Genomic DNA, 26313 nt, shown 5'->3' on the forward strand with positions numbered 1-26313 from the left:
CTATAAAAATTAATGAACCTATAAAAACGATATGTAGTAAAAACACAAAAGAATAAAAATATAAACATACTTACAAAAGCAATTGTCAGTAAGATATATTTTATATTATAATAATAAAATTAATAGTAATTTATTTTCGTCAATGGGTACAATATGTACATATGGCAGGTTAATTAAAAACAAAAAGCATACTATAACACTGATAAATAACATTTATGACATTCACATTAGACTTATTCAAAAAATAACTACATTAAATTATCGTTCAGATATTCCCGGCCACTATAGTAACACTTCTCAATGAGCAAGGATTCAATACGGTTATAGAACACATTTTCGGATTTCTGAGTTTTATACGAATGTTGATTCTTTTTCTTTTCGGTTGAAATTATATATGTGTTTCTGAATTTTCTATAGAATCTCAAAGTTTGATTTTTCACAAATGGAAGATTATGACTGTGGCAATTGAAAGTAGTATAATAATCATGACTGCTTTTCAGTATCCACCTCAAAACATTGACCCCTGTCGAAATAAGTATGTAGATATTAGAAAAATGTTCCAACCACTCAACAGATATTACCTTCAAATCAATGATTACTGTGTGTGAGCTAATCTTACCAACTTTCGATGTTATTTATAATATAATACAAGCACGGGCCTTACTTGGGTATGGAATACGATATTGTAAGGTGAGCTGGTGTATCGGATGACAGATGGCGTGTTAGTTGATACCCATCAGCAGACATCGTAAATACTCGCGATATTTTATACCCTTCATCTTGCTATTTTCAGCATTCAAATCCTGCTTTGAATGCTCATCTCCAACGAAAACCACTGTTGTTTGAAGGTGCTAGATGCACATTATCAGTCTACAGGGGCTGTCAGATAAGTTGGAGAATGCATAAATATCCTACAAACAATTTGGCACGTTGATAGGCGTATTATTACCAATTGCACGATTTGTTTGCTGAAGATATACAGAATGTCTTCTAATTGAAGCCAAAAAATTTGAGGGACTGTTCAGGAGCTGACTTTATGAAAAAAGTCATATAAACGTAGGTCCTGAAATGCATTGTTGCCAAGATAAGGGTGTTATATTTTTTTGAATGATTTTTTATAATATTGTAAATAGCCATTATCACAAGAATAAATGCGACTTGACAAAAGGCAAATATCGCAAACAATTAGTTGTTGCATAGTTTAGGAAAGGAAAATTTAAAGAATGTTTATATAAATCCTCAACTTTTTGGAAAGACGAAATCTAAAAATTTGTAGTTTTTCGATGCGAACGGATTGGTGCAAATTTTCTAAAAATTTAATATAAAAGTAACTTTCATCACTATTCGTTCATTTCAAGGAGTGTTGGGCAACCCGAAAAACAGGACGACGGAAAAGAAAAGGTCTGGGATATACAAAATAAGCTGTCAGGATTGCTTTCATAGGTATGTCGGTCAAATTAAGCGGACTGTAATAGATCACAAAGAACGTGTATCAATTATTCCATTTCAGAGCCCAAAGAAGTCTAGTGATGCACAGCATGCCATAGAGAATGATCACAGAATAAGTGAGGCCGGTATATGACAATAGTTTTTCAGATGCCTTTGTAGTCATCGCTTCATGATACTATTCTGGTTCGCGAAACGCGCACCAGAAACAGTTTTTTTATTCTGATGTCTTAAAAATGTTTTCCGCCTACCTCTATCCAAAGTATACATTTCCTGGCCTCATTGTAGGGAGTAAAGTCGTACTTTTCCTCGCTAGGGAGGAAAAGTAAAAGTGACGTCATGGTACATAATCAATGAAATAATGTATACGGCATTGACAACCTAAACTATATTCTATTATATAAATATAAAGTTTACCGTTTATTTATAGAACAACCTGTATTTTGCAATATGGTATAAATTAGTAGGTATTTTAATTTAACGATTTTTTCATTGATAATTTGTTAGATTCATAGATCCATCCGGTTTTCGAATTTATGACAAATTTTATAGCATGCTATGGTCGTTTGACAGTTTCAAAGTGTGATTCACCATACATAATAGGTATATCTGTTAAATATTAAGAATATTTTAAAAATGAGTGATTCAAGCGATTTTGAAGATATAAATAATACACCACTGGATATTTTGGAACAAGTTAATGTAACGGTACAATCTTTGTTGCCCCAAAAATCTAAAGATAAATACGATAAACAATATTTACATTTCAAGCGATGGGCCGAAGAAAAGCATATTCGTATTTACTCAGAAAATGTTATGTTGGGATATTTTTCGATATTAGCAAATACACTAAAAGCCTCTACATTGTGGTCCAAGTATTCGATGCTACGTACCATGCTTCAAATAAAAGAAAATATGGATATTAAATACCCAAAATTAATTACTTTCTTGAAAAGGCAAAACCAAGGATATAAACCTAATAAGGCAAAAACCTTCTCAAGAGAGGAACTAAATAAATTTTCATTAGAAGCCCCCGATAATAATTATTTATTAATGAAGGTAAGATATTTTCGAGAAGTAAATATATTTAAAAAATAAAAGTTAAATATTATAATAGAGCTAAAGCTTTATGCTATGTTTATAATTCCGCAAAAGTAGTTTATTAGGCTCAGTAGCGCAGTGAGTTGGTGCACCGCTCATTATTCATGACGGCTTTGTAGTTTTTGATTCGAAGACAGTTTTTTTTCTTTCTTTTAAATTATTTTCATTTGTTTTGTAGGTTCTCCTCATTTTCGGAATTTCAGGAGCATGTAGGTGTGACGAGCTCCTTAAAATGGCCACTACAGATATCGAAGATAAAAGTTCAATATTAATAGTAAATATACCAAATTCTAAAACAAATATTCAGAGAACGTTTGTAATCAATGCTTCACTGGGAAATGGCCCTCATTATATTAATATTTATAGAAAATATATATCGTTACGCCCTAAAATAGATCAGACACGTTTATTAGTCTGCTATAGAGCAGGAAAATGTATCAACCAAATGGTTGGGAAAAATACTATAGCTAAAATTCCTACAAAAATTGCAGACTTTTTAAAACTGCCTAATGCCATAAATTATACCGGGCATAGTTTCAGAAGAACCTCGGCAAGTTTACTTGCAAATTCTGGAGGAGACATTCTTACTTTAAAGCAACACGGAGGTTGGAAGTCTACAAATACCGCTGAAGGATATGTGCAGCAATCTCTTGCAAAAAAGCAAAAAATTTCGAACATAATTATGGGAGTCACTAAAGTTACTGAAACTGATTGTAATCAGTCAAGTACGAGTATTTCCGAGGGATACCAGCTGTATAATAATATAGTTAGTGAAAATATCACGAAAACTGCGTTGGATCCAGCTCTCAGTTCTAGTGGTATTCAAATAACCACTGCTCAAAACTGCACGTTTAACATCACTATAAATAATTACTCTAGCAGAAATTAAAAATATATAGGATGCAAGTATGAAAATACCGTCCCTATGAGTTATACTGTATCTACTTCTCAGTTTTAGTTCTTTAATAAATTTTGTTTGTAAGTTTCATAAATAAATTATTTTTTGGTAGTTTCATAAATAAATTATTTAAAATTTTGAGGGAGGCGAAAAAATCATATGTATAACATGGGGGTAAAGTGAAGTTTCCTCCCTTGAATGATTACTCGGGAGGAAAAGTAACACTTTCCTCCCTTGTTATACAAATAGCTATATCAATGCCAAATATTGACATTCTACTTATCAAGACGAATAAAATTATGACTTTATGTCACCGGATGAGACACTTTCTATGTCAAGATGACAGTTCTGAAAAATACTCATACTCTTCGGAGTTTGTATCAGGAAGGAACTTTAGTGCATCAACTATACATCTTTGTGAGGAGTTTTTTATTTTATTGAAGTTAATCATTTTCTGTTTTTCTTCGCGATATTTCCACATTTTTTTGTATAATGATGGATTAACAGACTGTTTCCCTCATTCACATTTTATAGTATTGCTTAATTTTTTGTGAAGGATAATCTGTTTTTCTGATTATTTTAATGAGTCTTAAAATCTTCTATAACATTCTTTCTTCACACGAGATCTCACTGAGATGTGGAAAGAAACAGCAATCAAAAATAGAGAATATAACGCCTAAAGATTAAATTCGGGCAAACATCTTTTCACTGTCCTTCATGAAATTCTTGGGAATGCCATTGATTAAGTGTTAATATGTCTTTAGTTATCCAAGGTATAAAGTATAATAATTTGTTGAGCTATATAAATGATATTTTTTGTCAGATTTGCTAATGTTGAATATGGTCTGATAAATTCGAGGAAATAACTGAACTGGAAACAGTACTTTGGTCTGAATTGGTACAAAAATGATCACTTTCAGTTGAAGACGAACGTGATATTCGGGTAGATGTATTGACGTGCATCATAAGATCAAAAGATTCGAACTATCGGTCAGTTCTTGAGAGTTTATGTTGAAGATGTTTATGTTATGCTATGCTAGAATGATATTAGAGTTAATTGGAATATCAGTAAGAATATTCTCTAATTTATCCAAAAATATATCTACATCAGATGCAGGTACTTTATAAATACATAATTTGTAGAAACTAAGGTTTCTTGAGATCATCAGATGCAGGTACTTTATAAATACATAATTTGTAGAAACTAAGGTTTCTTGAGGAGACTACCGCCAGTTTTAATTGCTTTTCCTCAATAATTTCATTACATCTATTACATGATTCCATCTATCTATCCATGTCTAGACTAAGATGAGACGAAAACCGTTGGAAAACCTTTATGTTACGATATTTTCCTAATTTCATCAACTCAGGTTTCAGTAGGTTGTAGCGAAATATACCTTATTCAAGTGATAATTTGAATTTCAAGCTTTGGAAGAGCCTATTTGAAATCAATGATTATATTTTAGAGTTTTATGCCCCTGGGGAAACTTCGGAACTTATGCAGGTAATTCATTCTTGTGTTAGTTTTTTGATTTTTCATTCCGTTTATTCAGTTTGACATACAGTAATGACGATTTTGTGTGATGATTTTGAAAGGTTCTTCGATTGTCTTCAAAATTATGAACCGAAATTCTCTTACAGTTCACCTCACTAGAAACAGCAGATTATCGAACTAATCAGAGAACAAGTATGGTGAACTCGATGCTCAATTCGGTCTTTATAATAGTAAACGTGTAAGTTGATACCAAGTGATATGATAACACATACATTATAGTACATAGGTGAAACCTGTAACCTGATATTCTCTGCGAGCTACGCGGGGAACAAGGGTGTTTAGTTTAGCGGCAGAAAGCAGACTCTTTGGGTGTCCACTTTCAAAATGTTTCTAATTATACACTCGGTACAATTTTGTAACCGAAGATCAGTTCGCTGGTGTATATCGGATTTTATGTTAGTTTGGCTATGAAACACGATGGAAGTCAGTGTCATATTAGGGAGGAGCGATGAACACGGAGTGGATGTTCGATATCAGAGAAAGATGGATTTATGTAAGGTAATGCCAACACTACGACGGTTGCCTTTTTTTGTTTCCACAAACGACCATTAGATGAAGCGTCACAATGAGGGAATAAGACATTCGCCAAACTCATCTATTATTTTGGAATCAGTTTAAAAATTGACAGCGCGTTGACATCAGCGTTTAAAAAAGCAAGCGTGTCAAACAATTGAAAAACTTGTGAGGGTAGTTTTTAAGGAAGTTCTGACTCAAGAAGAATGTATAGAACTGCTACCGGTTGTGATTCCAACAAAACATCGATGTCGTGGGCAAGGCGATTGAAAAAATTCGGCATGTGACTAGCGTGAGATAGAAAAATGGGGACATTTAATGCATCATAATGTACAGAATAGAAATCGTAATACACAGAAATTTACTCCGTCATAACTTCAAATGATAGAAATCGCAATTGATCACATAGTACAATATAGAAATGTACAGCGGCATATTGTACAGTTTCATATCGTAATCCATCATAATATACTTCATCATAACGTACTTTTTCATAACGTACTCCGCCATAAACCTAACGCATCATAATATCATTCAATAATAAACACAATGCATCATAAAATCATTCCATCATAACAGCAGCGCATCATAATATCAAACGGTTATATTGGTAAAATCATTCCATCATAACAGCAGCGCATCATGATATCAAACGATCATATTCGTTATGACGTGTTACGTAGAAACCGTACTTCATAACGTACTTCATTACAACGTAAAACATTATAACGTCAATTTCACATATAGTCAGTGGGCATACTTGAAGACTGGTTATAAATTAAATCATCTAAAGGAACAATTCATTCAGGTCAGTCTAAACTCCCTACACTGTAGGTTAATTGACTGACACCTATCAGAAAACAACTACTCCCCTGGCTAATACCATGAAGGGCGTTGGATTATATCCGACATTAACCTACAGTGTAGTGTAGATGATTTGAGTTATAGCCAGTCTTCAAGTATGCCCACTGACTGTGTGATATTTTGTTTTCCTTTATATGGGGAATTGGCCAAATTTCGGATATGCGGTTGGTTACCTCGTACACAGGCAATGACAAATCTGTTGTTTGTTGTCCACTTCAGCCTAGTTCGAGGAATGATACTCTGAAGGAATTCGATTTTCAATTATCGGAAATCATCGACTTTATGTTGATGATAGACACTACCCTGCACTGACGAGTGGTCAAACAGTCCGAAACCATACTTAGTTTTTTTGATGTTCTCAGCAACTTCACTTAGCGCCCTAGGAGCTAAGTACTATGCATCGATATAGAAAATTGTAAATATCTCGAAAACGATCAACTCTAGCGTTGTTGAGGAGGTGTAACCTTTTTACTTGAAAAAGGTGTGGGAATTAGGTTTTTTCATGAAAAGTACCATAAGTTTACTGTCAAAAAAGTTAGGGCAATTTGAAATAAATAATGACAGCTTACGCAGCGCCTTCTAAATGTTACATTAAAATTAATATGAAATAATGATTTCCCTCGTCAAAAATTCTATCTCAACACCTCGTATCTCCGAAACGAAGCATTTTCGGATACAAGTTTATATAGACTTTTTTTCTTAAAATTGTCTAAGGAATACGTCACTCGAATATTTTAACGTACTTATGTTACACCTTGTATATGTCATTTTTTATGGGAAACAAGTGCTTTGCACTTATCCTAAAATCGCTTCGTTCATTCATTCTATGTTGTAACTTATTGGTATCTGTATTTGTATTTATGTTTTGTGAATGAAGTTATATTATCATTTATATTAATGTGTAGCATCTAATTATATTATCAGACCCAATGGTCATGACCCAACGGTTACGAATCCTTGTTGCTGGAGAGCCATAATCTCGGGGTGTCCTCTCACAAAAGGTAACCTCAGTGGAAAACTGTATTTGCGACAAGTACCTATTAGCACAAGCTTATACAGATCTGTTCATCGGAACAATCGGAAAAAAAAACAAAGTTGCTGGCACAAATATGTTTGATATTCCTGTCTTATTCCACTTCTTCAGAGTGATGATGTGTACTCGAGAGGAGCTGTGCCAATTCGACGTGAAGACCTGAAAAATTAAGCATCTTCATATGAGTTCACATCCTAAATCGTTCGTTCTACGGTTATACGTCTCCGATGTTGAGTTTCTATATTATGGAAATATACTGGATAAAGCTTGGCATCCAAAATTTGATTTGTACTTCCCTGTACACTTCACGACCATAATACAGCGAGTACTGCATCAATTCTTTTCAAACTGGCACAGTTTTTGCTTCTAAATATTATGTAATGTTTCACCGTATCGCAGCTGAAGCGTAAACAATATATTCATACTCAGTGCTACACACGGATCGAACCATTGTTTTCCGACCAGTGAGCAGCGCCCCGTATAAATATATACATTTATACGACACTACACTTTTACAAACTAAACTGTTTCGATCTTTGTGCAGCCATCCTGAAGGTAGCTGACCAAGCTGTGATGGAAGGTGCCCTTCCATGGTTTCAGAGTACTAACTAACCCGCTAGCCATGAGACGCTTTGCTGAACCCCTCAGGAACTCTGTAGCTATCCTGGCTGGAATGTGAAGCTCTGAAATCGTACCTGTGGAATTCCACGTTGCGGTTGTCGGATGTTCAAGGTGCAAGACCTTGATCACTGCAACCTTCTAATGTAAGGTTATTTGTAAGTCGGCTACACAAAATAATACATCTGATTTAGCCAGGTAAGGCTGTTTCGCTTCTTGTTCGAGAGAATTATGGAGTGCGAAAGACCTCGCTGACCTTCACAGATATACTTTTTTTGCTCTCTTGATGCAGATTGTGCCTCTGTTGCTGAAAATTTTGCTGCAAAACAGATTCACGAGATATCCTTCTCTTCTAACGCCCCAAGTCAGGGCGCCGTGTGATGGGTTTAGGGTATCCATAGGTATATAAATGTACCCTAGAAGGGATACATTACCATCGTCTTGATTTCTGCGGATTTGACGGTATTGTCTTATGATATAGCGGGAATCGAATTCGTTGTGGGGAATGAGAAATGTCGGATTTATTGGAACTATTCATTTCCACTCATGCTCTCTGCAACCGTGAAATTGAGACGTAGAGATTTCAGTTCCACTTGAGAGGAATATCTTTAAAAAAGAAATAAATTATAGAGATGTCCACTTCAAAGTGCGTAGACTCTACCAGATTAAGAACAGCGAAAATTTCTTTTCACTGTGAACTCCACAGTACCGTCAGTCTATTTCAATTATGGAATAGCTCTGCAGTTTTTTTCAACTCAAAAATAATTCACTTTTTATTTTTCAAAACAAACATTTTTCTCTTTCTGACTTTTTTTTTGAATTATAAACATGAGATAAAAATCTATTGAGAGTTATTCAGTTCACAACTTGATTAAGGAAAAACCTCTTTCGTCTCATTTTGAAGAGAAGAGTAGTTATAAAAATTGTTTGCAATGTATTTATTAATTAATTAACGACACCAAAAAATTATTTCCGGTAAAGAAAACATGTCTATTGACATATAGCTCAATCGTGAATCATTGCACATTTAATTAATTTCCGTTCATTTCGATAAATACAGTATTATCTCTTTTATTGCCCATTACCTTGTCTGCAATTATGATAACTTGATATGCGTTTACTTCTATTATCCTACAAATGATTAGTGAAGACATTCATCAATTGAAGAACATAAAGATTAAAAAAAAATTCACTATGAAACACAGTTTTGAAAATTTCTGACAATAAATAATAATAAGAGTCGGTATGGGATAGATCAGGAGAATATGAATTGCTTTGTTGGAATTGGCGATGATTTAAGTTCAACTTTTAATTTCGTTTAGAAGATTTTGTCAAAGAAATTATTTTTTACCAATGCTTGTTCTTCGATTCTCTAAAATAATGGTGATGATATCCACTGAAAAATTTTTCAAAAAACAAGTGATTTTGTTGAAAGTGCTTCATGAACAAATAATTTTTGTGGGATTAGAATGATCTAGAAATCTAAAAAATGTTCATTTTTATGAGCCTACTTCAAACTGCATTATCTCAGTGAATACTCATTCAATTTAATTGAAACAAATGCCATTTGAATCAGTACACTTTTGTCAACGTAACACAAGTGAATTAATTCCGGTAGCATAAAAATTGTGTGCTCGGGATTCGTTGAAGTAGACAAAAGCCGTTTTTACATGGTCTTCTTTGACGAAGGTTCTATTGGTAAGAAAGTTATCGAAGTGCTTGAAAAGATGGTAGTCGCTTGGTAAGAGGTCTGGGCAGTAAGGTTGAGGCAGAACGCTCAATTCGTTCAATTTTCGGAAGGTGATTTGTGAAATATGCGGACGGGCGTTGTCGTGAGGCAGGATTCTTCTGTTGACCAGTGCCGGCTGCTGCTAACGTAATTCTCGGTACATTTTGTTGATTTCCTCCCAACAGGACTCTGCTGTGATGGGTTGTGGAAAGTTATAGTGAATCACACCAGTCGCTGATCACCATACAGTGACGACCGTCTTGAACGTCCGGAACGTTGTTGTAGAGTAGGGATCGGCAAGATACTGTGGGAAAATTTTGATGAGGTCCAGAAAAAACAACTGATGAAAATTAGATGCTACCTATGTATTATTTTGGTTCCAAATAAAATTCTGAATTATTAAACACAAGACTTAAAATTAATGTGAGAAATTACACCGATGGTCTTGAGCCAGTTTTTTATAGTTTGGTTCTCAAGAGGAACAGCAAATTAAAAGTGTGTTTTCTAGGTGGGCGTTCGTTAATCTTGAACGATATTTGTTTTTCATATACTTTGATATTTCACATACGTATGTCGAGCCAAACATAGTGGCCAAATGTACAGCTAGTTTCTTGCAATTTTCATATTTTTCTGGGACATGTTTGGCCCAAAACTCTTCAGTGGATACCGTTTTATACATTTGCAAAGACATTTTGCAAATCAATTATCTCTATATGAAGTGATGCCTTTGACAGTTTGAACAACTACATCGACTTCAAATGGCCATTTAAGAAACGGATAGCTTGCCCATCTCTGCAAAGTCTTGGAATCTTGTAGCATATCCGTTTCTAAGATAGGCCAGAAATTTTATAAACACCGCAATGTCTTCTTCAGAGTTCTTTTTATATTCAAGAATTGTCCGAAAATTAATAAATTTTTGAATATTACCGGAGTTTTTTCCCAACACCAAATCGTTATTTTTATACCTCGACACGTGTTTCGATCACCAAGTGATCATCTTCAAGAGGAAGATAAAACTTTATCTTCCTCTTGAAGATGATCATTTGGTGATCGAAACACGTGTCGAGGTGTAAAAATAACGATTTGGTGTTGGGAAAAAACTCCGGTAATATTCATTACTACACCAAAGGTTCCAAACAATATATCACAAGTAATAAATTCTTGTCTTGCAATATCTTTTTCAAAGATATCCAGCTTGCGACGAAAAGCAAACACGCTTTGTGTCAGATCACATATTAATCAAGAGAAGAGAAATGAAACTTTCTATGTTTTTGACCACTTTTATTTGTAACTAACGTTACTGCAGTTTCGTCCTATACGGCATTTTCAAACGTATAGGACGAAACTGCAGTAACGTTTGTTACAAATAAAATTGATAAAAAACATAGAAAGTACCAATGTGTAACGGTCTAAATTTACTTGTAAATATTGTAGATATTGTTCGTTTATTTACTATGGAATCGACAGAATTGTCATTTATTGATGACGAACTTTTCGTCACAGACTGCTCTTATGTGACCTTTCAAAAACACTACCTTACCTTTTAAGATCTTTATTCAGAGGATATTAACAATGTAATTCAGTTACAAGTTCATTTTATTCATTTAACATCATAGTAATGGGAATCTTCCGTTCCATAGAAAACCATACCTGAAATGTACAAGAATAAATGTATGCTCCCTGACTAACTGCTTTGACCAGTACTTACGCATTCTCCTATTGCCAATCGACGTTGGAGATCCGAAATTCCTCGCTAGGTTGAAATAGTTGTTATTGTTTGTTTCTCAGTTTTCTTCACCTATCATTTTTTTCAGCCGTTGTCTGCCTTATTCCCTATACCTTTCCGAGAATATTTCTTGCATAGATTGTTATTCATCACTTCCAGAAGGTTTACTGACATATTAGAGCCATATCGCCTGAAAAACAATATTAGTTACCTCTGGGTTTCTGAATACTGTTTGATATTTTCGGTAAATATTCTGCATAATATGAATGCTCTAATATTTGTACTGAAAGGGAAGGTTATGGCGACTTACCTTATATGTTTCTATTCCATCGCATGAATAAGGATTGGTAAATAGTTGAAAATAGGTTGGAACAATATATTTTGTAAATATTCGTAAACAAGGTTAAGAGACAGCTGTTGGTTGACATCTGCCGAACTTTCGTAGTGTCGTTCCGTCGACTTACACCGAACTAGTTCTACAGTTGTTCACGGGTGAGGGATTGATCGGTTACTCAAGTTGTCAAGGGTTGTTTTAGGGTTGCATTGCTTTGAGAAGGAGTTTTGATGGGTCATGGACTTGTTGATGATGTATCAAATGGCTGTGGAGGAATTGTTAGATTTATGATGTTGTGCACAGCGCCCCCTTGGTGCTTGTAGTGTAGATTGGATGCACTGTGGCAACAACTGGTTAGCTGTCAGATGTGGCATTCTCTTAGTATTTGGAAGTTAGCCTTCGGTGAGCTTGGTTCGGAGTTCAAAGGGTATCATCAGACTGATTGTAGGATATATTTGGTTGTATTTGTGCCATCCTTCACGGGGATTATTCCTACAAGTCAGGATTGTATAGTGGAAGACTGATTGGTCATTTTGGTGTGGATATTTGCAGTCGGAAACTTAAGCTCTTTTGAGGATTTGTGGTGGATACCGAACTCGTGCCAGGTGGAAGGATTTCCGAAATTAGGTATGTCTGAATCACTGTCGCATCTCTCATGTGATCTTAGCTATGATATCACTTCTTCAATTCTACAACCTTCGTTTCTCGTCTCTAGATTCATAAGAAACAGAAGGCCCTCAGTCACTCATCAAGTCCCAGCAGGACTTCCGTGCAGAACACCGCACACGAAGAATCGTATAGAAAACCCCTTGGCCAGGGTAAGAATTTTACCATTAAATGTGTTTTAAATGATTTTAGTAATTTCTGGTTCCATCGTTATATCTCAACTGAATATTAGTATTGAAGAGAGGTTTCAACACTCATTCAATTTTCTTGATTTTTACGGATCATATGGTTATACAGGGCACCCAAAAATATACTCTTGTTATCTTGCTACTTTGCTTGATGAAAATATACCAGGGGTATTGATTAGTCAAATAGTCCTATTGAATGGGGGTTGAATCTCACCTTGTTTCATCTGATTCTGATTGAGAATTTTCTTCCGTAGGGTTTTTCTTCCTGCTTTTTCTTCCTGCTTTTTCTTCCTGCTTTTCTTCCTGCTTTTTCTTCCTGCTTTTCTTCCTGCTTTTTTTTGTCTTCGTCAAGGGTTCCTGTTTTCCTTTATTTTCTTTCTGGATCTTATTTGGTGATCCATTACTGGTCCAGCTTGTCGTGCCCTACAGGGTGATCTATCTTGGCCGTACTACAGGGTGATCCATCTCAGCAGTGCTACAGGGTGATCCATCTCCGCCATACTACAGGGTAGCCTAACACCATATACCGGGTGGCCCAAAAGGAGCACGCAAGTTATAATTGATTTAATTGAATATTTGTGATATACTGAGATATTTGAATAATTGTTGCCCTTATGTTTATTGATACCTGTTGATATAGTGTTTGTTTATCGTTTATTGATTAAGAGTTTGTTATTGATACCTGATTGACATAGATATTTGTGAAACGGAAATTGAGGTATATTCTTCCTTTCACGATTGCTGATTGACACCGATGCGCCTACGCCTGAGCTCACGCGACGCAAACGAGTTTGTCTTACCATCCGATACTAGTATTTACGATTTCACCTACTCAATTTTCGTGGTAGTTTTACTCGACGTATTGTAGTTTTTTTGAGCGTCGTTACTACCGTAATTTATGGCTGATTGAATTCGTGGTTAGATACACCGCGCTCTTGTATGGACATTTGAACATCGCGTAGTAGTGTGAACATTGCATTGTTGTCTTAGAAGCGTTGTTGGTTAATCCATGTAAGTTAGGATTACTGAATAAATCATATTGGGGATTTTTATCTTTTATTTCCAATATTAATTGGTAAGTTATTGATATTGTGAGTTACTTAGGGTATCTGGAGGATTAAATTTACCTGGCGCCCATTAAGATCTATTTGAAATTTGCTAAGTTGTTTAACCCACTCCCGTCTCCACTGTTTAGCTTAGCCGCGGATACCCATCTGTCTTATTTGTTACCGACAGATGATTTAGTCCCCTCTTGTGGTTTGTGAGGTGACATTTTGGCGCCCAACGTGGGGCCCTTAAAAGAAGGGTTTTTTTTTTTTGCGTTTTGGCTTTAGTAGGTGACTTTTGGAAACTTTGGAAAAATATAAATATTTTTTTTTAATTGATACCACTCTAGTAGAATAGCGTTATGGCAAGGAGACTGGTAATAAATCGTCTTGATAAAGACGAACTGACCTATGAATTAGCATATCGGGGCGTAGCAGCTGGCACTTGTGAGGAAATGAGACATCGTTTGGTTCAAGTAATGCAGATGGAAAGGTACGGCGAGAGTCTTCGATATCCTTCATATCCATTCACTTTCGAGGAAGATGAGGCTGCAATCAGAGGGAAACTAGATGATATCAGAAGGCTGATTGATGACATAACCGATTCTGGAACGAGTAGCGGGGCAATGAAACTTCAGACCAAGCTAGCACATGTGTTGAATCGTATAGACAATATGGACCCAGATAAGGATAAGGACAAAGAAACCCGGAAATCCGAACTCCTGGGTTTGGCTCTGTCGTTGATGGACGAATTTTCACATAAAGTTGACAGCAGCAAGAGAAGTGATACGAAGCGTGTGCCGGTTGCACTAAATCAATTAGAAAGCAGATTGGGAGCGCAATCATTCCATGCTAACTTAGGAGCAGTTGCTCGATCGTCTCTGACGGAAGATCCAGTCTTTGACCCATACTCAACCAGTAAAATGATTCCGCCTTATAAATGGAATCTGAAGAAGTTTTCTGGAGATGGTAAAGGAATGTCGGTGACAGCATTTTTCGAGGGAATAGAGGAGTTGAGACTAGCGCGACATGTCCCCAACGCTGTTTTGTTGGACTCAGGTGTGGACCTTTTTGCTGACAAGGCGTATCAATTTTATAAAGATTGTCGGAATCGAGTATCGACCTGGGAAGAACTAGTGGAAGAGTTTCGAGAAGAATATCTCTCTGCCAATCATTCTGACGCATTGTTCGAAGAATTGCAGAAAAGGACTCAACACCACTCAGAAACCATCGGAGTTTATCTTGCAGTGATGTCAAGCTACTTCAGCCGCCTAGGTTGCCCAATGACAGAGGAAGCTAAGCTGAACATAGTTATGAAGAATTTACATCCCTTTTACCAAGACAGATTACGTGAACCCTTACCCACAACCATTTCAGAACTTCGCTCGGTATGTCGAAGAATGGAAGCCAGAAGGGACATAATCAATAGCTACGTAGAACCATCAGCACGTCGTGGCAACGTGATAGAGAAGGATTTGGCTTTCGTAGAGGTCACCAAGGAATTGAATGCCTTAGAGATAGCAACGGCACGAATTCCGTCGAACAATCAGTCGAAGGAGATAGTATGTTTCCGATGCGATCAACCCGGACATCGTGCTATAGGATGTGCTCTACCGAAGCAACTGGAATGCTACAGATGTAAGAGAAAAGGGTATACCGTTCGTAATTGTCCAAACTGCTCCGTGTCGGGAAACGGCAAGCGACGCCTTTGAATCGTCGAGGGGAAGGCGCTCGCGAATTGCACTCGGCGACTGCTATTCAACCAATCCTTGATTATATTCTGGATCACGCCGAAAACGATGAGAGACCCTACCTTAAAGTTGAAGTCTTGGGGCGTAGTTTACTGGGGTTATTAGACTCAGGTGCCTCAGCCACTATCTTGGGACACCCAGGTTGGCAAATCGTAAAAGATTTGGTACATTTGAATTCAGCAAAGAGAATTAGTTGCACTGTTGCCAATGGTCAAGTATGTGAAAGTATAGGAGAATGTGAAGTGCCATTTTGTTTAAGAGGCAAGCTGAAATTAATTCGAGTTTTAGTGGTTCCTGATGTCCCTCATCACTTAATTTTGGGAACGAATTTCTGGAGAGCAATGGGAGTGGTTCCGAATCTGAGGCACAACGAGTGGAAATTTTCTGAGGAAATTTGCTATCTGAACGCATTGGACCATCTTCGAGGACAAACAGTTTTATCACCATTGGAAGAGGCCCGGCTAAACGCTGTAGTAGAGAAGAACAAGGAGCTCATGGGGAATAATTTAGGCTGTACGAATCTAGCTGAACATGTCATCGTGACCAACTCACCACCCATCAAGCAGCGTTATTATCCAGTGTCGCCTATTATTCAACAACATATTGATCGAGAACTAACAGAGATGTTGAAGAACGATATTATCGAGAAGTCGAATAGTGGCTGGTCGTCACCGGTTCTTCTCGTTAAGAAGAAAGATGGGAGCTACCGCTTTTGCGTTGATTACAGAAAACTAAATTCGGTAACGGAACGAGACAGCTACCCTCTCCCATATGTTTCCCACACGCTCGATAAATTGAAAAATGCACATTATTTATCCTCTCTTGATATCAAGTCTGCGTATTGGCAAGTTCCTGTGGCGGAAAAGTCGAGACCGTATACAGCGTTTACCGTTCCTGGGCGTGGTTTGTTCCAATTTAAAAGGATGCCGTTCGGATTACATAATTCACCAGCAACGTGGCAGAGGTTGATCGATACCGTCCTAGGACCTGAACTAGAACCACACGTCTTCGTCTATTTGGATGATGTAGTGATCGTTACCCAAACTCTGGAGAAACATCTGACAATTCTTGATGAAGTTTTCCGCAGATTGAGAGAAGCAAATCTCACTGTTAGCTTCGAAAAGTGTCAATTTTGTAGGCCAGAAATGAAGTATTTGGGATACGTTGTAGATAGAAATGGGTTGCATGTCGACCCCGATAAAGTCAAGGCTATGTTGCAGCTTCCTAGACCAGAATCGGTAAAAGATGTCAGGAGACTGGTGGGTACTTTTTCCTGGTACAGGAGATTCATACCTGAGTTTGCATCCATCGTTTCTCCACTCACATCGCTGCTGAAAAAGGGTAGAAAGTTTGATTGGACCGAAACTTGCGATATCGCTTTTCAGAAGATGAAGGAACGTCTTATATCAGCACCAGTCTTGAGCTGTCCGGATTATTCCCTCCCATTTGTTCTGCAAACAGACGCCTCGGCATTTGGAATTGGCGCTGTTCTCACTCAGACTCGCGAGGATGAGGACGTAGTAATTTGCTATTTGAGTAGATCATTGACGAAACAAGAGCGCAATTTTTCTACTACAGAAAGGGAATGCTTGGCCGTGCTGTGGGCGATTGAAAAACTGCGACCTTATTTAGAAGCTATTCCGTTCACCGTAATAACCGATCACTATTCCTTGGTCTGGTTACAGAATTTGAAAGATCCATCAGGACGACTGGCAAGATGGGCAGTCCGCATGCAGCAATATGACTTCAAAATTGTTCACAGGAAAGGGAAGGATCACATCGTTCCTGACCCCCTTTCTCGATCGGTCCCAGTCATTGATGCCATCAACCAGCAGATGAAAGAAGAGATTTTGGACAAGTGGTACCTGCGCGTGAAAGATCGAGTGAGTTTACAACCCGAAAAATACCCCAATTGGAGATTCTCTCAGGGATCACTCTACAAGTACGTCAAACCGTGTTACGTGGAATTAGAAGACCAAACCGACGTTTGGAAGTTAGTTGTACCAAAAGCGGATCGGAAGAAAATTCTTATTGAAGCTCATGCAGACCCGACCTCAGGACATCAAGGAATATTCAAAACCTACCATCGTATCAGGGAAAGGCATTATTGGCCAAAGATGAAATCTGACGTGTCGAAGTTTGTTCGAAATTGTTCCACTTGTTCCGCCTATAAACCCGACCTCAGAGGACCAAATGGACTAATGACTCCACAACCGAAAGTGACCCGGCCATGGGAAATGATCGCCAGTGATATCATGGGACCCTTACCTAGATCTACAAAAGGCAATAAATTTATCTTAGTCGTAACAGATTACTTTAGCAAGTTTTCATTAGTCTTTCCGCTAAGATCGTCAACAGCAGAAATCATCGTAAGGAAGATCGAAGAGGAAGTTTTTCTGGTATATGGAGTTCCCCGAATTCTTTTGTGCGATAATGGGCCGCAATACCGATCTCGACAGATGAGAAAACTCGTGGAAGAATATAAGGTGAAAATTAGGTATAATGCCCATTATCATCCTCAGGCAAACCCGACTGAACGAGTGAACAGAACATTGAAGTCAATGTTGGCTATGTATGTGTCCGATAATCACAGGACCTGGGATTTCAACTTACCCAAGCTATCATGCGCCTTGAGAACGGCTCGACATGAGACGACTAACCACACTCCATATTTCGTGAATTTCGGCCGCTCAATGGTTTTGTGCGGAGAGGAGATCTCTCGGAGGAAAAATCTATTGGTTGATAGTGAACCTGCTGAAGATTCGAGGCCTGAAGGATTTAGAAAACTCTTTGAGGAGATAAGGAAAAGGTTAGATGTGGCTGCTCGAAAGAATGAAAAAACTTATAACCTTCGAAGAAGGAGTGAAGAATTTTGGCCAAATCAACCCGTTTGGAGGAAGAATTTTGTGGTATCAGAGGCGGACAAATATTTTAGTGCTAAGCTAGCGCCAAGATTTGTCGGGCCTTTTTATATTAAAAAAAGGGTATCCCCGTGGACATATGAATTAAGAGATGAAGACGGTAATTATAAGGGGATATGGAATGCGAAAGACCTAAAGTCAGCTAGCGCTGATGAAAATTTACGCTAGTAAATTTTCTTGAGGCAAGGGGGGAATTGTAACGGTCTAAATTTACTTGTAAATATTGTAGATATTGTTCGTTTATTTACTATGGAATCGACAGAATTGTCATTTATTGATGACGAACTTTTCGTCACAGACTGCTCTTATGTGACCTTTCAAAAACACTACCTTACCTTTTAAGATCTTTATTCAGAGGATATTAACAATGTAATTCAGTTACAAGTTCATTTTATTCATTTAACATCATAGTAATGGGAATCTTCCGTTCCATAGAAAACCATACCTGAAATGTACAAGAATAAATGTATGCTCCCTGACTAACTGCTTTGACCAGTACTTACGCATTCTCCTATTGCCAATCGACGTTGGAGATCCGAAATTCCTCGCTAGGTTGAAATAGTTGTTATTGTTTGTTTCTCAGTTTTCTTCACCTATCATTTTTTTCAGCCGTTGTCTGCCTTATTCCCTATACCTTTCCGAGAATATTTCTTGCATAGATTGTTATTCATCACTTCCAGAAGGTTTACTGACATATTAGAGCCATATCGCCTGAAAAACAATATTAGTTACCTCTGGGTTTCTGAATACTGTTTGATATTTTCGGTAAATATTCTGCATAATATGAATGCTCTAATATTTGTACTGAAAGGGAAGGTTATGGCGACTTACCTTATATGTTTCTATTCCATCGCATGAATAAGGATTGGTAAATAGTTGAAAATAGGTTGGAACAATATATTTTGTAAATATTCGTAAACAAGGTTAAGAGACAGCTGTTGGTTGACATCTGCCGAACTTTCGTAGTGTCGTTCCGTCGACTTACACCGAACTAGTTCTACAGTTGTTCACGGGTGAGGGATTGATCGGTTACTCAAGTTGTCAAGGGTTGTTTTAGGGTTGCATTGCTTTGAGAAGGAGTTTTGATGGGTCATGGACTTGTTGATGATGTATCAAATGGCTGTGGAGGAATTGTTAGATTTATGATGTTGTGCACAGCGCCCCCTTGGTGCTTGTAGTGTAGATTGGATGCACTGTGGCAACAACTGGTTAGCTGTCAGATGTGGCATTCTCTTAGTATTTGGAAGTTAGCCTTCGGTGAGCTTGGTTCGGAGTTCAAAGGGTATCATCAGACTGATTGTAGGATATATTTGGTTGTATTTGTGCCATCCTTCACGGGGATTATTCCTACAAGTCAGGATTGTATAGTGGAAGACTGATTGGTCATTTTGGTGTGGATATTTGCAGTCGGAAACTTAAGCTCTTTTGAGGATTTGTGGTGGATACCGAACTCGTGCCAGGTGGAAGGATTTCCGAAATTAGGTATGTCTGAATCACTGTCGCATCTCTCATGTGATCTTAGCTATGATATCACTTCTTCAATTCTACAACCTTCGTTTCTCGTCTCTAGATTCATAAGAAACAGAAGGCCCTCAGTCACTCATCAAGTCCCAGCAGGACTTCCGTGCAGAACACCGCACACGAAGAATCGTATAGAAAACCCCTTGGCCAGGGTAAGAATTTTACCATTAAATGTGTTTTAAATGATTTTAGTAATTTCTGGTTCCATCGTTATATCTCAACTGAATATTAGTATTGAAGAGAGGTTTCAACACTCATTCAATTTTCTTGATTTTTACGGATCATATGGTTATACAGGGCACCCAAAAATATACTCTTGTTATCTTGCTACTTTGCTTGATGAAAATATACCAGGGGTATTGATTAGTCAAATAGTCCTATTGAATGGGGGTTGAATCTCACCTTGTTTCATCTGATTCTGATTGAGAATTTTCTTCCGTAGGGTTTTTCTTCCTGCTTTTTCTTCCTGCTTTTTCTTCCTGCTTTTCTTCCTGCTTTTTCTTCCTGCTTTTCTTCCTGCTTTTTTTTGTCTTCGTCAAGGGTTCCTGTTTTCCTTTATTTTCTTTCTGGATCTTATTTGGTGATCCATTACTGGTCCAGCTTGTCGTGCCCTACAGGGTGATCTATCTTGGCCGTACTACAGGGTGATCCATCTCAGCAGTGCTACAGGGTGATCCATCTCCGCCATACTACAGGGTAGCCTAACACCATATACCGGGTGGCCCAAAAGGAGCACGCAAGTTATAATTGATTTAATTGAATATTTGTGATATACTGAGATATTTGAATAATTGTTGCCCTTATGTTTATTGATACCTGTTGATATAGTGTTTGTTTATCGTTTATTGATTAAGAGTTTGTTATTGATACCTGATTGACATAGATATTTGTGAAACGGAAATTGAGGTATATTCTTCCTTTCACGATTGCTGATTGACACCGATGCGCCTACGCCTGAGCTCACGCGACGCAAACGAGTTTGTCTTACCATCCGATACTAGTATTTACGATTTCACCTACTCAATTTTCGTGGTAGTTTTACTCGACGTATTGTAGTTTTTTTGAGCATCGTTACTACCGTAATTTATGGCTGATTGAATTCGTGGTTAGATACACCGCGCTCTTGTATGGACATTTGAACATCGCGTAGTAGTGTGAATATTGCATTGTTGTCTTAGAAGCGTTGTTGGTTAATCCATGTAAGTTAGGATTACTGAATAAATCATATTGGGGATTTTTATCTTTTATTTCCAATATTAATTGGTAAGTTATTGATATTGTGAGTTACTTAGGGTATCTGGAGGATTAAATTTACCTGGCGCCCATTAAGATCTATTTGAAATTTGCTAAGTTGTTTAACCCACTCCCGTCTCCACTGTTTAGCTTAGCCGCGGATACCCATCTGTCTTATTTGTTACCGACAGATGATTTAGTCCCCTCTTGTGGTTTGTGAGGTGACAAATGAATCTGTAGCTCACTATCACTAATTCTTTGTGATACTGTTCTAAACATTTCGATATGTTCAAATTCACTGAGTCTATCTCGTGTTCATGACTCCGAAATGAGTCAAATTTGTGCATTAGAACATGATTCGTGAAAAAAAGTGACGGCTGTTCTAAACATTTCGATATGTTCAAATTCACTGAGTCTATCTCGTGTTCATGACTCCGAAATGAGTCAAATTTGTGCATTAGAACATGATTCGTGAAAAAAAGTGACGGCATGTTAATTTGATCACTGTTAAGGAAAAAGCACTTGACACATCATCGAACATTTTATATGAAACTTTTGTGAATTCCTCATATTTTTTTCAAAATATGAAAAATGAGAAATGAAACTTTCTTTGTTTTTTTCTTCATTATAGGACGAAACTGCAGTAATGTTAGTTACAAATGAACCTTAACCTACTTAGGCCAACCCAATACAAAATCAGATTTTCTGCACAGCAAAGGTGTAAATATTGCTTTCAAAACCAACAAAAACTTAGGCATGCATATTAAGAATAACAAGGATGAAAGTTCAGTTTAAGAAAAATCAGGAGTGTATAAATTATCATGTGGGTCATGTCCGATGTTTTATTTAGGTCAAACTGGAAGAACGTTCAAAGCCCGCATAAAGGAACACAAATATAGTTTCCAGAATGGAAGAATAAACTCCACACATGCCACTCATTTATTCACAGAGGGACATGAGTGCAACCACGAATACAAGCCCCCCCATTTTCAGAAGAAAGGTTTGAAACTTAACCTGTTGGAGAGTATGGAAATAAACAAATTCAAAAACTCAATATCTCATGAACGATCAAACTGAATTGAGTAATTCACCATTTTTTAATCTGTTCATTTCCAGGTAAAATAGTTAGGGTATATTTGGTACTTTCGAAAAATTCATTGATATAGTTAATGAATTCATACCTGACTTTTTCAGGTAGATTCATTCATTAGAAATTAGGCATACGAGTAGGTAAGAGGTTAGAGTATAAAATGATTGAAATTTAGAAGTAACTTTTAGTTTTCGCTTGAGAAAGCTATTGTATAGCGAAACACGTGTCGCGGTTTTTGTAAAACCGTCTATAATGAAAATCGTACAATAAATTGTATTAATTAGTTTTAATATGGATTTTTATCAATAGTAGGGGAGCCCACGATGCAAAATGGGGATTTACTCGAGCGCCATAGAGACCTATTCGGTTGCAAAGCTTAGATGATGAGAAGAAAAAAATGTTATAAAATATATATCTTTTCATCGGTGGGGGAAGCGGCTATAGATTTTTAAATATGTAAAAAAATAATGTTGCATGGACATACTCGAGCGCGTCAGATATTGATAGCATCAATATCCTACATATTTTTAATAATGTTCATATGTTAATCTAATCGTTTGCATGATGTGGGTGGTTGTACCTAAGGGTTAAAAATTAAAAAAAAATTAATCGTGCGCGTCAGATTTTCTAAGGGGATTTGAGTGCACCAAAAAAGCACCTGCCCCGCCACATGCCAGAAAAAAATAAAATCTTGACCCGAAACATCAAAGAGGCCGACCGGGAGTGAATTTATTTGTGTTTACTTCTATACGGTGGTAATAGATAGAGAAAATGTGAGAGAGGAATAGAAACGCGGAGAGGGAAATATAAGCATCACGCAGCTGCACGCATTGAACTTTATCGACAAACTTTTGTTATTTCGGCTTGCGGAAATCTTCAGATGATATATTTTTCGTTATCTTTGAATTATTTCCTTCAAAATAAAAAAATTTAGCTACGCTCGAGAATGTCGAGATGATGTTTTTTTTTACAAATTTGGTGCCCTCCCCTTTCTTTACGTTACTCTCACATTGTCAAATTAGTGGAATATACACTTTTTATCATGTAATTAACTCACCCTACCTTAATCTGATGCGCTCGAGAATTTCTGATGATAAATTTTTTTTACTAATCTGATTCTTTATCATTCACGGGCGGCTCATATTTAGTGGAAGTACTTAACCGGGTACAAGGTCTCCCCCTGTATATTAATCTGCCGCGCTTTAGTAAATTCCGAATTCCCCGCTTGGGCTTCCTTATTACAATTATCGGCCAGTTCTATTCAATCACAAATGAAAGCGGTAAAAACATAAATAGGTTCATTTTTTATGAAGATATCGTACCACGTAGCGGCTACATCCATCAATTTATTTTTCACAATAGTCTTGTGGAACATGAAATTTGAAAATATTACTTGTTAATTAATTGAAATTTCAGGAGGGAAGTAACCCGTTCAGAGATTACAAACATTTTTCCAAATGGAATTGTATTCTCCACTCGGAAAAGGTAAACACGTTGATGTGTTACAAATACGCCCAATAACAGGGAAACATGATGAAGCCGTGATATCACATTTCACGTTCAGAGTTGTTACTATTTATGATAATTGAACTGAACGGCTCTTTCAATAATATCGTATCTCAAAACAAAAATTCACCACTTTGAACTTTCCATTTGCCAAAGTATTGATGTTGAAAAATTCTTCATTAATTTTCCGATGCATTTTTCAGTTTTCAAACTTCTAATGTATCATATCAATAGACATAAACGAAGATATCAGCTATCAGTATGATACGTATACAATACGGATTAGAGATAAATTATGTGCCACTATTCGACATAACGTCAGATTTTCAAATAAGGTACTGTTCGGTAATAAGGTCAGGTTAAGGAAAAACTCAATTTATTTCGCATATCTAAACTTTGGCTTATACGAGTAGGTAACTAAACATATATTCTATAATATTATAATAATATAGGAGCTTCAAAAATAAACAGGAAGAAAAAGGAAAAAAAGTTAAAGTTGGCCTTATTACCAGCACGGGCAGGTTGTAAGGCCAAGAGTAAATAATCAAGGAAGGTAATAGATAGAATATTTATTTAACTATGTTATATATAAAAGTACATTTACAGTTCATATTTATATAAGTCAGATTAAAAATACATAAAGATATATTAAAAATACCTAGAAGGACATAGTAGCAACAAATAAAGATTGCCACGTTGAGTATATTTATGATCATTCTGATATAAAAAATGAAATAGTGATGATATTTATCAGAGCAAAGAAGTATATGCCTGTCAATCTAAATCCACTACATATGTTGCTGATAGTCATTCTCTTTTCCCTAACTGGAGTGAAGATATCAGAAAACCTCTCCTTGTTTAGTTTTCTATCAGGATGTTGATCCCAATAATCCAGAAGGGAGTTCTTGATCCCAGTGAGATTCAAACGAACGAAATACGGACTTATCCATTGGCTGAAGTTCGTGGATAGTGTTGCTAGGCAAACACAAAAGTTCAATTTGTAGAGATTCTGCTTTATCAGCGATAGTAATATCTAAATGGCTAGATGCGCCATCGAAAATAAGAATTGTTTGAGGAGGAGACATAAAGTTTGAAAGATGGTCCAACCTTTTAATGAAAATCTCCGTCGTCATGCTCCCTTTTGATGTCATGTGCACAACAGAACCTGCTGGAAACCCATCCGCAAAAGTGGGTTTTAACCTCTTCCCTTTAAATTAAATCATAGGTGGTATTATGTACCGAGTGCACTTGCACAGGCAATAATCGTTACATTTTCCCCGTGTTCTGATCCCACCAAATGCACCCTTTTGGATCCCTTTTCAGCCAACACTCGCTGCTGATGGTGTAGCATAAGCCTGCAACCCTTTTCAATCATGTTATAAATGTTCCCAGGTTTGTATTTTGGGCCAGTTCGCTCCAAAAGATTATTCAACGTTTTATAAATATTTTATTGGAAATTTTCCATTATAAGACATTTTTTTTCTGACCAAAACATGCTGCAAAGATCATGAAATTATCTCTATATCTATTGACTGTTAAGACACAGAAAGTATTTTTGTAGAAATGTTAAATTTCTCAAAATTCCAGTTCACAGACACTGAAAAAGGTTTCAAATACAACATTAAAAATGAAAATAGCAGTAACTACTTTGAAACTTTGGGAATTGAAACAGAAATGACATTAGGAGGGACATTGAATAACATTAATAACAAATACCAGATGTTTTCACGAATGAATCCAAGCTTGTGAAATCTATACGTAGTAAAATCAAAGAAAACGATGTCATACTAACTAGAGTAGTTGAAGGCAACACTGTAGTTGCTATTGATCGACATGACTAGGTCCACAAAACCCTAGCTTTCTTGAATTCAGGAAATTTTGAAATACTGAAACGTGATCCGACTATTTCTTGACAAAAATTTTTGAAAGAATTCGATCCCACTTTTGAATGAAAGAGAAAAATCCAGAATACCTATGATGGACTTCTATTGTACTCACTAATAAAACTGCACAGAGTTATCCGATTAGACCAGTAGTTTCCTTTGTCACTGCACAATCAGTGAAATTATCAGAAAGATTAATCAGTATCATCATAAACCACAGTGAATTTCAACCTGAATTTATTGTACGGAATTCAAATGACTTGATAAATGATAATAATAATAATAAATGGGCTTTATTCATTGACATACATTGTTTATAAAGAAGAAGTATATACAGCCGAGACTGTTTTACAACTTAACCTAGGGGAAAGCATGTATTATATAGGAATATAAAAATAATTACCTAGTATAAATTGGTAAGTGAGTAGTTCATGAATCTTTGTAAAACTAAGAAAAAAACATATGTTATGAATTTCAAAGTGAATATTAAAAATCTGTTTAGTTTAAAAAAAGTAAAATATATAGTAAAACATAGACAAAAGTGAGACAAAGAGAAAACCATATGAGCAAGGCGTAACATGAATATATTATCTATCCAGAAGACTTCAGATATGTTTCCATCTTTTTTTGAAATTGTATATGAAGTAGTGTCTAAATTCATAAAATAAAGAACATAACTCCACCAGAAAAC

The 26313-nt window shown here is 36.5% G+C and overlaps 1 protein-coding gene and 1 long non-coding RNA gene across 4 annotated transcripts in view; one reads left to right on the top strand and one right to left on the bottom strand.

The window, feature by feature from the left end:
- The window catches only part of Sobp (Sine oculis-binding protein), a 79112-nt gene that overhangs the window by 26110 nt on the left and 26689 nt on the right, over positions 1–26313 (top strand). The window contains exon 1 of one of the 3 annotated variants that reach the window (XM_074174287.1): positions 18851–20062. The exons of the other annotated variants lie outside the window; for them this stretch is intronic. Within the exon in view, the coding sequence (XP_074030388.1) occupies positions 19874–20062 (189 nt within the window). The 5' untranslated portion in view covers positions 18851–19873. Of the gene's footprint in view, positions 1–18850; positions 20063–26313 lie in introns of those variants that run through there. 3 annotated transcript variants of the gene reach the window in all.
- Positions 11294–11920, bottom strand: LOC141481923 (uncharacterized). The gene is made up of 2 exons (XR_012465244.1): positions 11794–11920; positions 11294–11673 (listed from the first exon to the last, which is right to left on the bottom strand). It is a non-coding gene; the product is annotated as an uncharacterized lncRNA (long non-coding RNA).

The sequence above is a fragment of the Leptinotarsa decemlineata genome, unplaced genomic scaffold (assembly GCF_025532065.1).
Source record: "Leptinotarsa decemlineata unplaced genomic scaffold, Ldec_3_MD MMD2_tig00000576_RagTag_RagTag, whole genome shotgun sequence".
Taxonomy (NCBI): Eukaryota; Metazoa; Arthropoda; class Insecta; order Coleoptera; family Chrysomelidae; genus Leptinotarsa; species Leptinotarsa decemlineata.